The sequence below is a fragment of the Dendropsophus ebraccatus genome, chromosome 1 (assembly GCF_027789765.1).
Source record: "Dendropsophus ebraccatus isolate aDenEbr1 chromosome 1, aDenEbr1.pat, whole genome shotgun sequence".
Taxonomy (NCBI): domain Eukaryota; kingdom Metazoa; phylum Chordata; class Amphibia; order Anura; family Hylidae; genus Dendropsophus; species Dendropsophus ebraccatus.
In genome coordinates this window covers 93,831-106,510 of record NC_091454.1, presented here as the reverse complement: position 1 = coordinate 106,510, position 12,680 = coordinate 93,831, and the positions used below count along the sequence as shown (strand labels likewise).

The following is a 12,680-nucleotide window of genomic DNA, read 5'->3' as shown; positions in this document are numbered from 1 at the left end:
CCACCTGTCCTACAGGACACACATAGGCCTGAGCCTGCTCTCCTCCTACCACCTGTCCTACAGAAGGACACACATAGGCCTGAGCCTGCTCTCCTCCTACCACCTGTCCTACAGGACACACATAGGCCTGAGCCTGCTCCTATCCTACCACCTGTCCTACAGGACACACATAGGCCTGAGCCTGCTCTCCTCCTACCACCTGTCCTACAGGACACACATAGGCCTGAGCCTGCTCTCCTCCTACCACCTGTCCTACAGGACACACATAGGCCTGAGCCTGCTCCTATCCTACCACCTGTCCTACAGGAAACACATAGGCCTGAGCCTGCTCTCCTCCTACCACCTGTCCTACAGGACACACATAGGCCTGAGCCTGCTCTCCTCCTACCACCTGTCCTACAGGACACACATAGGCCTGAGCCTGCTCTCCTCCTACCACCTGTCCTACAGGACACACATAGGCCTGAGCCTGCTCTCCTCCTACCACCTGTCCTACAGGACACACATAGGCCCGAGCCTGCTCTCCTCCTACCACCTGTCCTACAGGACACACATAGGCCTGAGCCTGCTCTCCTCCTACCACCTGTCCTACAGGACACACATAGGCCTGAGCCTGCTCTCCTCCTACCACCTGTCCTACAGGACACACATAGGCCTGAGCCTGCTCTCCTCCTACCACCTGTCCTACAGGACACACATAGGCCTGAGCCTGCTCTCCTCCTACCACCTATCCTACAGGACACACATAGGCCTGAGCCTGCTCTCCTCCTACCACCTGTCCTACAGGACACACATAGGCCGGAGCCTGCTCTCCTCCTACCACCTGTCCTACAGGACACACATAGGCCGGAGCCTGCTCTCCTCCTACCACCTGTCCTACAGGACACACATAGGCCTGAGCCTGCTCTCCTCCTACCACCTGTCCTACAGGACACACATAGCCCTGAGCCTGCTCTCCTACCACCACCTGTCCTACAGGACACACATAGGCCGGAGCCTGCTCTCCTCCTACCACCTGTCCTACAGGACACACACAGGCCTGAGCCTGCTCTGCTCCTACCACCTGTCCTACAGAAGGACACACATAGGCCTGAGCCTGCTCCTATCCTACCACCTGTCCTACAGAAGGACACACATAGGCCTGAGCCTGCTCTCCTCCTACCACCTGTCCTACAGGACACACATAGGCCTGAGCCTGCTCTCCTCCTACCACCTGTCCTACAGGACACACATAGGCCCGAGCCTGCTCTCCTCCTACCACCTGTCCTACAGGACACACATAGGCCTGAGCCTGCTCTCCTCCTACCACCTGTCCTACAGGACACACATAGGCCTGAGCCTGCTCTCCTCCTACCACCTGTCCCACAGAAGGACACACATAGGCCCGAGCCTGCTCTCCTCCTACCACCTGTCCTACAGGACACACATAGGCCTGAGCCTGCTCCTATCCTACCACCTGTCCTACAGGACACACATAGGCCTGAGCCTGCTCTCCTCCTACCACCTGTCCTACAGGACACACATAGGCCTGAGCCTGCTCTCCTCCTACCACCTGTCCTACAGAAGGACACACATAGGCCTGAGCCTGCTCTCCTCCTACCACCTGTCCTACAGGACACACATAGGCCTGAGCCTGCTCTCCTCCTACCACCTGTCCTACAGGACACACATAGGCCTGAGCCTGCTCCTATCCTACCACCTGTCCTACAGGACACACATAGGCCTGAGCCTGCTCTCCTCCTACCACCTGTCCTACAGGACACACATAGGCCTGAGCCTGCTCTCCTCCTACCACCTGTCCTACAGAAGGACACACATAGGCCGGAGCCTGCTTTTCTCCTACCACCTGTCCTACAGGACACACATAGGCCTGAGCCTGCTCTCCTCCTACCACCTGTCCTACAGGACACACATAGGCCTGAGCCTGCTCTCCTCCTACCACCTGTCCTACAGGACACACATAGGCCGGAGCCTGCTCTCCTCCTACCACCTGTCCTACAGGACACACATAGGCCTGAGCCTGCTCTCCTCCTACCACCTGTCCTACAGGACACACATAGGCCTGAGCCTGCTCCTATCCTACCACCTGTCCTACAGGACACACATAGGCCTGAGCCTGCTCTCCTCCTACCACCTCTCCTACAGGACACACATAGGCCTGAGCCTGCTCTCCTCCTACCACCTGTCCTACAGGACACACATAGGCCTGAGCCTGCTCTCCTCCTACCACCTGTCCTACAGGACACACATAGGCCTGAGCCTGCCCTCCTCCTACCACCTGTCCTACAGGACACACATAGGCCTGAGCCTGCTCTCCTCCTACCACCTGTCCTACAGAAGGACACACATAGGCCGGAGCCTGCTTTTCTCCTACCACCTGTCCTACAGAAGGACACACATAGGCCGGAGCCTGCTTTTCTCCTACCACCTGTCCTACAGGACACACATAGGCCTGAGCCTGCCCTCCTCCTACCACCTGTCCTACAGGACACACATAGGCCTGAGCCTGCTCTCCTCCTACCACCTGTCCTACAGAAGGACACACATAGGCCTGAGCCTGCTCTCCTCCTACCACCTGTCCTACAGGACACACACAGGCCTGAGCCTGCTCTCCTCCTACCACCTGTCCTACAGAAGGACACACATAGGCCGGAGCCTGCTTTTCTCCTACCACCTGTCCTACAGAAGGACACACATAGGCCGGAGCCTGCTTTTCTCCTACCACCTGTCCTACAGGACACACATAGGCCTGAGCCTGCTCTCCTCCTACCACCTGTCCTACAGGACACACATAGGCCTGAGCCTGCTCTCCTCCAACCACCTGTCCTACAGAAAGACAGAAACCACAGGGGAGGCTAGAGGTCAGCATAGGCCTTATAGGCGGGGGATTAACTCTTTATTGCTTGTTACCATCTGTCCTATCATTGCAGGAAAACAGAATCTCCCCATTATGTGCTGCTCCTTAGGACGTAAGGGAATGAGATTAAATGGACGGCTGCTATTCTGTTATATAAGAAATATAGCCGTGTTTTACCATCATTACCATACGTTGGGTTTTTCAATGTTTGGCTATGGGACAGGGCGTAATGTATACGTACCATCCTTCTGAATGTAGATGTTGAAGCCATCATAAGCGGTAGGGGGCTTTGGTGGGAACCAGTTGAGCAGGAGCCTGAATGTGGGGCTGACTGGTTGGTCATGGAAAGATTCAGAGGTCAGGAGGGTCTGATTGTCATAGTCAGGTGGGATCTCATTCACAAAGCCCTCACTATCTGTGGTCACGTTCACCCACCAGTAAGGCTGGGATGGGGTCACATGGTCGGAAGCTTTATAGTCGCTCCAGTTATAGGATGAAATGACAGCAGAGCTCTCATACTGATCCTCCAGCATTTCTACTGCCTCTGAGACGGGATCAGATCCAGGTGAGACACCACCAGGCGAGTTCTCAGCGATGCCAAAAGGTGAGACACCACCAGGCGGCTCCTCAGCGATGCCAGAAGGTGAGAGACCACCAGGCGGCTCCTCAGCGATGCCAGAAGGTGAGACACCACCAGGCGGCTCCTCAGCGATGCCAGAAGGTGAGACACCACCAGGCGAGTTCTCAGCGATGCCAGAAGGTGAGACACCACCAGGTGAGTCCTCAGCGATGCCAGAAGGTGAGACACCACCAGGCGGCTCCTCAGCGATGCCTGAAGGTGAGACACCACCAGGCGGCATCTCCATCCGGCTCGGCTTCACCACCACAATCAGGATGGAAATGTTCCTTGGTGGATAAGGAGCTAAAGATAAAAGAACAATAGCTTCAGATACTATCTATAGTGTAAGTGTATAATATATAGTGTCATATAGTGCATATAGTGTACAATGGGATATACTTCTATATGTAGTGTAGTGTATAATATATAGTGTCATATAGTCAGTGATATAGTATAGCATAGAGTAGTGTATAATGTCATATAGTCATCGATATAGTATAGGGTAGTATTGTAGCGTATAATGTCATATAGTCAGTGATATAGTATAGGGTAGGGTGGTATTGTAGTGTATAATGTCATAGTCAGTGATATAGTATAGCAGGGGACCTCAACTTGCAGTCTGCGGAGGCCAGCTGTCCAGACCTATGCTGCAGCTCAGTATACCTGTATACTGACCTGCGCTGCTCCCCTCTGCACAGTAACTATGAGCGCTCGTAACAAGTGCTCATAGTTACCGTGCAGGAGCAGCACTGACAGAGAGGGAGCCATCGACTCCCTGTCACTCACTCTTGTGGCCACAGAGAGGGGGCTATATACTACTGTGGAGCACAAAGCGGGGGTCTATATACTATTGAGGGAGCGCACAGCAAGACATTATATACTACTGGGGAGCACAAAGCGGGGGTCTATATACTACTGGGGGAGCACAAAGCGGGGATCTATATACTACTGGGGGAGCACACAGCAAGAGACTATATACTACTGGGGAGCAAAAAGCGGGGGTCTATATACTACTGGGGGAGCGCACAGGGAAGCTATATGGGAGGGGGAATACGCAGGGGGTCTATATACTACTGGGGAGCACAAAGCGGTGGTCTTTATACTACTTGGGGAGCACACAGGGGGCAATATACTACTGAGGAGTGGACAGGGGAGCTATATACTACTGGAAAGTACACAGGGGGGCTATCTTCTACTGGGGGAGCGCGGCAGGGGGGCTATTACTAGGGGAGTGCACAAGGTGGCTATATACTACTGAGGAGCGCACAAGGTGGCTATATACTACTGGGGGAACACACAGGGGGACTATATACTACTGGAGGAGCGCACAGGGATCTATATACTACTGGGGGAGCAAATGATGTGTTTCTGACCTCCGGACCCAACCTCTTCCTCATCCTCGTGTACAGTTTGGGTTCTCCAGTGTATGACCTGGACTACTGACCCTGAACCTGTGCCATCTGCCTTCAATCTCTTCTTGGCCCACGCCTACAGCAAGACTCTCCTTTGCAATAATAAGAAATGTTTTTATGAAGCTTGGGTCACTCACCAGTCCTGTGCTGCTGTGGCGTGTGCCCGATACCGCTGCTTTGCACTAAAGTGCTCTTATTGAAGGAGGCTTCAGACACCAGCTGAAAGGTGACGTCCCGGTAGCAGATCCCCGGCAGCCAGTGATTGAACACTGTTTTACCCCTGAAGAAATCTGTTTCAAAGTATAGAAACATTTTTGTGATCATTTAAGGAGTCTAGAAGTTTCCAGGACATCACAGCACCCCCCCCCCCCCCCCCCCCAACATCAGAGCCTCAAAGATGGAGGAACAGGATATATCATCTAGAATACAGCATGTCTGGATACCAAAGACAAGAGATAAATGGTCAGCTTATTCATAGGGTTGTTGTGGGTTATTGGTTATTATGGTAGCTGATTAGTTGTATTATTATTGTTAGAAGTTTATTAGGTTTACAGCTATTATTAATATCGCTCTCTGACCTTTGTATAACATTGTGCGGAAGTTGCTCCCTTCCCAGTAACTGATGTTGACTCTGGTGAAGACGTTAAATTTTTCTGGATAATAAACCTCGAACACAACTCCCGTTTCTGGAGAGGGTTTATAGTCATGAATGAGAACTCTGCTGACCGGAAGCGGCTCTGCAAGACAGAGAAAAACATTACTGGGAGTAGTGGGAGTTCTAAGAGGACAGGCACATCCCAGGCCGCTGGATATAAAGTGGTTGGCTATGCATCATGGAACAGCCCCCTATACACCTTCACATTAGCATCGGGGGGCTGCAGACATTCTTGCACAATGGTAGACATACTTACTAGTAAGAACTGTCATTGATCTTGATGGTCTGGAGGCCAGGTTGGCATTTATCACCATTAATGTGATTATGTAATAAAGTCCATGGTAACTGGCATTGAAAACCAAAGGATTTGGCAGTGAGCTGTTAAACTCTTCAAACTGGAAGAAGTAATTCTTAGATTCCCCAGTGATCTTCACCACATACATCGAGGATGAGGGCGTCACGTCTGACTTCTCCAGGGAGATGAGCATCAGGTTGTCATCTGTAACCCTCACTTGGAACATGGAGGATTCCTAAAAGTAAAAGTTAAGGGTATGAATTGGTGGAAATGAGAGGCTCTTGGTTCTGTTATTATATCTACTATAGGTAGTGTTCTTGGTTCCTTTAAATATCATATCAGCAGCTCTGTGTTGGCAAATACTGCAGAAGAGAAGGAGTTAGGGTTATAGCTATAGCTAGAGGTATAACCAGTAGGAAGAGGGAGACTGTGATCCCTCTGTATAGAGCTCTGGTGACATGACATCTGGAATACTGTGTCCCGTTCTGGCGACCTAACCTAAAAAAGTATATTGATAAAATAGAACGGGTCCAAAGATGGGCTACAAAAGGGGTGGAGGGTGTTAGGCATAAACCATATCAGGAAAGACTCAAGGTCTGTAGGAAAGGGGGGATATGAGCGAAACCTTTAAAGTATGTTAAAGGACTAAATAAGATTCACATTTAACACTGCCATACCAGACCTGATACTACCATACTGTGACTGGATGACACTGCCATACCAGACCTGATACTACCATACTGTGACTGGATGACACTGCCATACCAGACCTGATACTACCATACTGTGACTGGATGACACTGCCATACCAGACCTGATACTACCATACTGTGACTGGATGACACTGCCATACCAGACCTGATACTACCATACTGTGACTGGATGACACTGCCATACCAGACCTGATACTACCATACTGTGACTGGATGACACTGCCATACCAGACCTGATACTACCATACTGTGACTGGATGACACTGCCATACCAGACCTGATACTACCATACTGTGACTGGATGACACTGCCATACCAGACCTGATACTACCATACTGTGACTGGATGACACTGCCATACCAGACCTGATACTACCATACTGTGACTGGATGACACTGCCATACCAGACCTGATACTACCATACTGTGACTGGATGACACTGCCATACCAGACCTGATACTACCATACTGTGACTGGATGACACTGCCATACCAGACCTGATACTACCATACTGTGACTGGATGACACTGCCATACCAGACCTGATACTACCATACTGTGACTGGATAACACCGCCATACTAGACCTGATACTACCATACTGTGACTGGATGACACTGCCATACCAGACCTGATACTACCATACTGTGACTGGATAACACCGCCATACTAGACCTGATACTACCATACTGTGACTGGATAACACCGCCATACTAGACCTGATACTACCATACTGTGACTGGATAACACCGCCATACTAGACCTGATACTACCATTCTTGGTTCTGTTACATCTACTATAGGAAATGTTCTTTTTTTTTGTTACCATACAGTATCTACTATAGAAAGTGTTCTTGATTCTGATATAGTGATGTCACGATACCAGAATTTTGAGTTCGATACCGATACCAACTTTTTTATTTTGATACTCAATACCAATTCGATACTTAATAAAGAATTAAAAAACAAGAAAAACACAAGTATAGAAATATAATGCATGCCTGCCCCCCTCGACTGTTAGATATGTGACCTTTTCATCACTGAATTTTTTTTCTGGGATGTGATTTCACTAAAAATCAGCAAATTTGAACTTGGCCTTTTTTGCAATTACACGGTTTACTACGCAATATCAGGAATGTAATCATTTTATAGTTGAGGCAATAACACTTCATCAGCTGTTGGGGTATGCTGGGGGCAGTAGTTATGCAATGTTTCAGCTGTTGGGGTATGCTGGGGGCAGTAGTTATGCAATGTTTCAGCTGTTGGGGTATGCTGGGGGCAGTAGTTATGCAATGTTTCAGCTGTTGGGGTATGCTGGGGGCAGTAGTTATGCAATGTTTCAGCTGTTGGGGTATGCTGGGGGCAGTAGTTATGCAATGTTTCAGCTGTTGGGGTATGCTGGGGGCAGTAGTTATGCAATGTTTTTAAATAACATTAAGGACAATTCTCTTTTGAAATCCTTTAATTTTACAAAAAAATCCTAGAAGGCAAGGAGAGGTGCCAGTGCCTGTATATACTGTGGCAGTGCAGGTATACACAGCACCAGGGTCAGAACAGTGTACATGAAGTAGATTGCCACAGTGTATACAGACTCTGACAGGGAGAGAGAAAGAAAAATAAGATAGATAGATATATAGGAGATAGATAGGAGACAGATAGATAGATAGATAGATAGGAGATAGATAGATAGATAGATAGATAGATAGATAGGAGATAGAAAGATAGATAGATAGATAGGAGATAGATAGATAGATAGATAGATAGATAGATAGATAGATAGGAGATAGATAGATAGATAGGAGATAGATAGATAGATAGATAGATAGATAGATAGATAGATAGGAGATAGAAAGATAGATAGATAGATAGATAGGAGATAGATAGATAGATAGATAGGAGATAGATAGATAGATAGATAGATAGATAGATAGATAGATAGATAGATAGATAGGAGATAGGAGATAGATAGGAGATAGATAGATAGATAGATAGATAGATAGATAGATAGATAGATAGATAGGAGATAGATAGGAGATAGATAGATAGGAGATAGATAGGAGATAGATAGACAGATAGATAGATAGATAGATAGGAGATAGATAGATAGATAGATAGATAGATAGGAGATAGAAAGATAGATAGATAGATAGATAGGAGATAGATAGATAGATAGATAGATAGATAGATAGATAGATAGATAGGAGATAGATAGGAGATAGATAGATAGGAGATAGATAGGAGATAGATAGATAGATAGATAGATAGGAGATAGATAGATAGATAGATAGATAGATAGATAGATAGATAGATAGATAGATAGATAGGAGATAGATAGATAGGAGATAGATAGATAGGAGAGAGATAGATAGATAGATAGATAGATAGATAGATAGATAGGAGATAGATAGATAGGAGATAGATAGATAGGAGAGAGATAGATAGATAGATAGATAGATAGATAGATAGATAGATAGATAGATAGGAGATAGATAGATAGGAGAGAGATAGATAGATAGATAGATAGATAGATAGGTAGGAGATAGATAGGAGATAGATAGATAGATAGATAGATAGATAGATAGATAGATAGATAGGAGATAGATAGATAGATAGATAGATAGGAGATAGATAGATAGATAGGAGATAGATAGATAGGAGATAGATAGATAGATAGATAGATAGGAGATAGATAGGAGATAGATAGGAGATAGATAGGAGATAGATAGGAGATAGATAGATAGGAGATAGATAGGAGATAGATAGATAGATAGATAGGGAGATAGATAGATAGGAGATAGATAGATAGATAGATAGATAGATAGATAGATAGATAGATAGGAGATAGATAGATAGGAGAGAGATAGATAGATAGATAGATAGATAGATAGATAGATAGATAGGAGATAGACAGGAGATAGATAGGAGATAGATAGATAGATAGGAGATAGATAGATAGGAGATAGATAGATAGATAGATAGATAGATAGATAGATAGATAGATAGGAGATAGATAGGAGATAGATAGATAGATAGGAGATAGATAGATAAATAGATAGATAGATAGATAGATAGATAGATAGATAGATAGATAGATAGACAGGAGATAGATAGGAGATAGATAGATAGATAGATAGATAGGAGATAGATAGATAGGAGATAGATAGATAGGAGATAGATAGATAGATAGGAGATAGATAGATAAATAGATAGATAGATAGATAGATAGATAGATAGATAGGAGATAGATAGATAGATAGATAGATAGATAGATAGATAGGAGATAGATAGGAGATAGATAGGAGATAGATAGGAGATAGATAGGAGATAGATAGATAGATAGATAGATAGATAGATATGAGATAGATAGATAGATAGGAGATAGATAGATAGGAGATAGATAGATAGATAGATAGATAGATAGATAGATAGATAGATAGATAGGAGATAGATAGATAGGAGAGAGATAGATAGATAGATAGATAGATAGGAGATAGATAGATAGGAGAGAGATAGATAGATAGATAGATAGATAGGTAGGAGATAGATAGGAGATAGATAGATAGATAGATAGATAGATAGATAGATAGATAGGAGATAGATAGATAGATAGATAGATAGATAGGAGATAGATAGATAGATAGATAGGAGATAGATAGATAGATAGGAGATAGATAGGAGATAGATAGGAGATAGATAGATAGGAGATAGATAGATAGATAGATAGATAGATAGGAGATAGATAGATAGATAGGAGAGAGATAGATAGATAGATAGATAGATAGATAGATAGATAGATAGATAGATAGATAGGAGATAGACAGGAGATAGATAGGAGATAGATAGATAGATAGATAGGAGATAGATAGATAGGAGATAGATAGATAGATAGATAGATAGATAGATAGATAGATAGATAGATAGGAGATAGATAGGAGATAGATAGATAGATAGATAGGAGATAGATAGATAGGAGATAGATAGATAGATAGATAGGAGATAGATAGGAGATAGATAGATAGATAGGAGATAGATAGACAGGAGATAGATAGGAGATAGATAGATAGATAGATAGATAGATAGATAGATAGGAGATAGATAGATAGATAGATAGATAGATAGATAGATAGATAGGAGATAGATAGATAGATAGATAGATAGGAGATAGATAGATAAATAGATAGATAGATAGATAGATAGATAGGAGATAGATAGATAGATAGATAGATAGATAGGAGATAGATAGATAGATAGGAGATAGATAGGAGATAGATAGGAGATAGATAGATAGGAGATAGATAGGAGATAGATAGGAGATAGATAGATAGATAGGAGATAGATAGGAGATAGATAGGAGATAGATAGGAGATAGATAGATAGGAGATAGATAGGAGATAGATAGATAGGAGATAGATAGATAGATAGGAGATAGATAGATAAATAAATAGATAGATAGATAGATAGATAGATAGGAGATAGATAGATAGATAGATAGATAGATAGATAGGAGATAGATAGATAGATAGGAGATAGATAGATAGGAGATAGGAGATAGATAGGAGATAGATAGATAGATAGATAGATAGGAGATAGATAGATAGGAGATAGACAGGAGATAGATAGGAGATAGATAGATAGATAGATAGATAGATAGATAGATAGATAGATAGGAGATAGATAGATAGATAGATAGATAGGAGATAGATAGATAGATAGATAGATAGGAGATAGATAGATAGATAGATAGATAGATAGATAGATAGGAGATAGATAGATAGATAGATAGATAGATAGATAGATAGGAGATAGATAGATAGATAGATAGATAGATAGATAGGAGATAGATAGATAGATAGATAGATAGATAGATAGGAGATAGATAGATAGGAGATAGATAGATAGATAGATAGATAGATAGATAGGAGATAGATAGGAGATAGATAGATAGGAGATAGATAGGAGATAGATAGATAGATAGATAGATAGATAGATAGATAGATAGATAGGAGATAGATAGATAGAGATAGATAGATAGATAGATAGATAGATAGATAGATAGATAGATAGATAGATAGGAGATAGATAGATAGATAGATAGATAGATAGGAGATAGATAGATAGATAGATAGATAGATAGATAGATAGGAGATAGATAGATAGATAGATAGATAGATAGATAGGAGATAGATAGATAGATAGATAGATAGATAGATAGGAGATAGATAGATAGGAGATAGATAGATAGATAGATAGATATGAGATAGATAGGAGATAGATAGATATGAGATAGATAGGAGATAGATAGATAGATAGATAGATAGGAGATAGATAGATAGAGATAGATAGATAGATAGATAGATAGATAGGAGATAGATAGATAGATAGATAGATAGATAGATAGATAGATAGATAGATAGATAGGAGATAGATAGGAGATAGGAGATAGATAGGAGATAGATAGATAGATAGATAGATAGATAGATAGATAGATAGATAGATAGATAGGAGATAGATAGATAGGAGATAGATAGATAGGAGATAGATAGATAGGAGATAGATAGATAGATAGATAGATAGATAGATAGATAGATAGATAGGAGATAGATAGATAGGAGATAGATAGATAGGAGATAGATAGATAGATAGATAGATAGATAGGAGATAGATAGATAGATATGAGATAGAGAGGAGATAGATAGATAGATAGATAGATAGATAGATAGATAGATAGATAGGAGATAGATAGATAGATAGATAGATAGATAGATAGATAGATAGATAGGAGATAGATAGGAGATAGATAGATATGAGATAGAGAGGAGATAGATAGATAGATAGATAGATAGGAGATAGATAGATAGATAGATAGGAGATAGATAGATAATAGATAGATAGATAGGAGATAGATAGATAATAGATAGATAGATAGGAGATAGATAGATAGATAGATAGATAGGAGATTGATAGATAGATAGATAGGAGATAGATAGATAGGAGATAGGTAGATAGATAGATAGATAGATAGGAGATAGATAGATAGATAGATAGGAGATAGATAGATAGATAGATAGGAGATAGATAGATAGATAGATAGATAGATAGATAGATAGATAGATAGATAGGAGATAGATAGAT

General features: G+C 42.9%; 1 protein-coding gene across 9 annotated transcripts in view; it reads right to left on the bottom strand.

Annotated features, from left to right (window-relative positions):
* PTPRO (protein tyrosine phosphatase receptor type O) overlaps nt 1-12,680 on the bottom strand; it is a 314,106-nt gene that overhangs the window by 223,793 nt on the left and 77,633 nt on the right. For all 9 annotated transcript variants that reach the window (XM_069963523.1, XM_069963520.1, XM_069963516.1 and 6 more), the window contains exons 2-5: nt 5,800-6,073; nt 5,467-5,625; nt 5,026-5,178; nt 3,099-3,779 (exon numbers count right to left, since the gene is read on the bottom strand). In XM_069963523.1, the coding sequence (XP_069819624.1) occupies nt 3,099-3,779; nt 5,026-5,178; nt 5,467-5,625; nt 5,800-6,064 (1,258 nt within the window). In that variant the 5' untranslated portion in view covers nt 6,065-6,073. The remainder of the gene's footprint in view (nt 1-3,098; nt 3,780-5,025; nt 5,179-5,466; nt 5,626-5,799; nt 6,074-12,680) is intronic.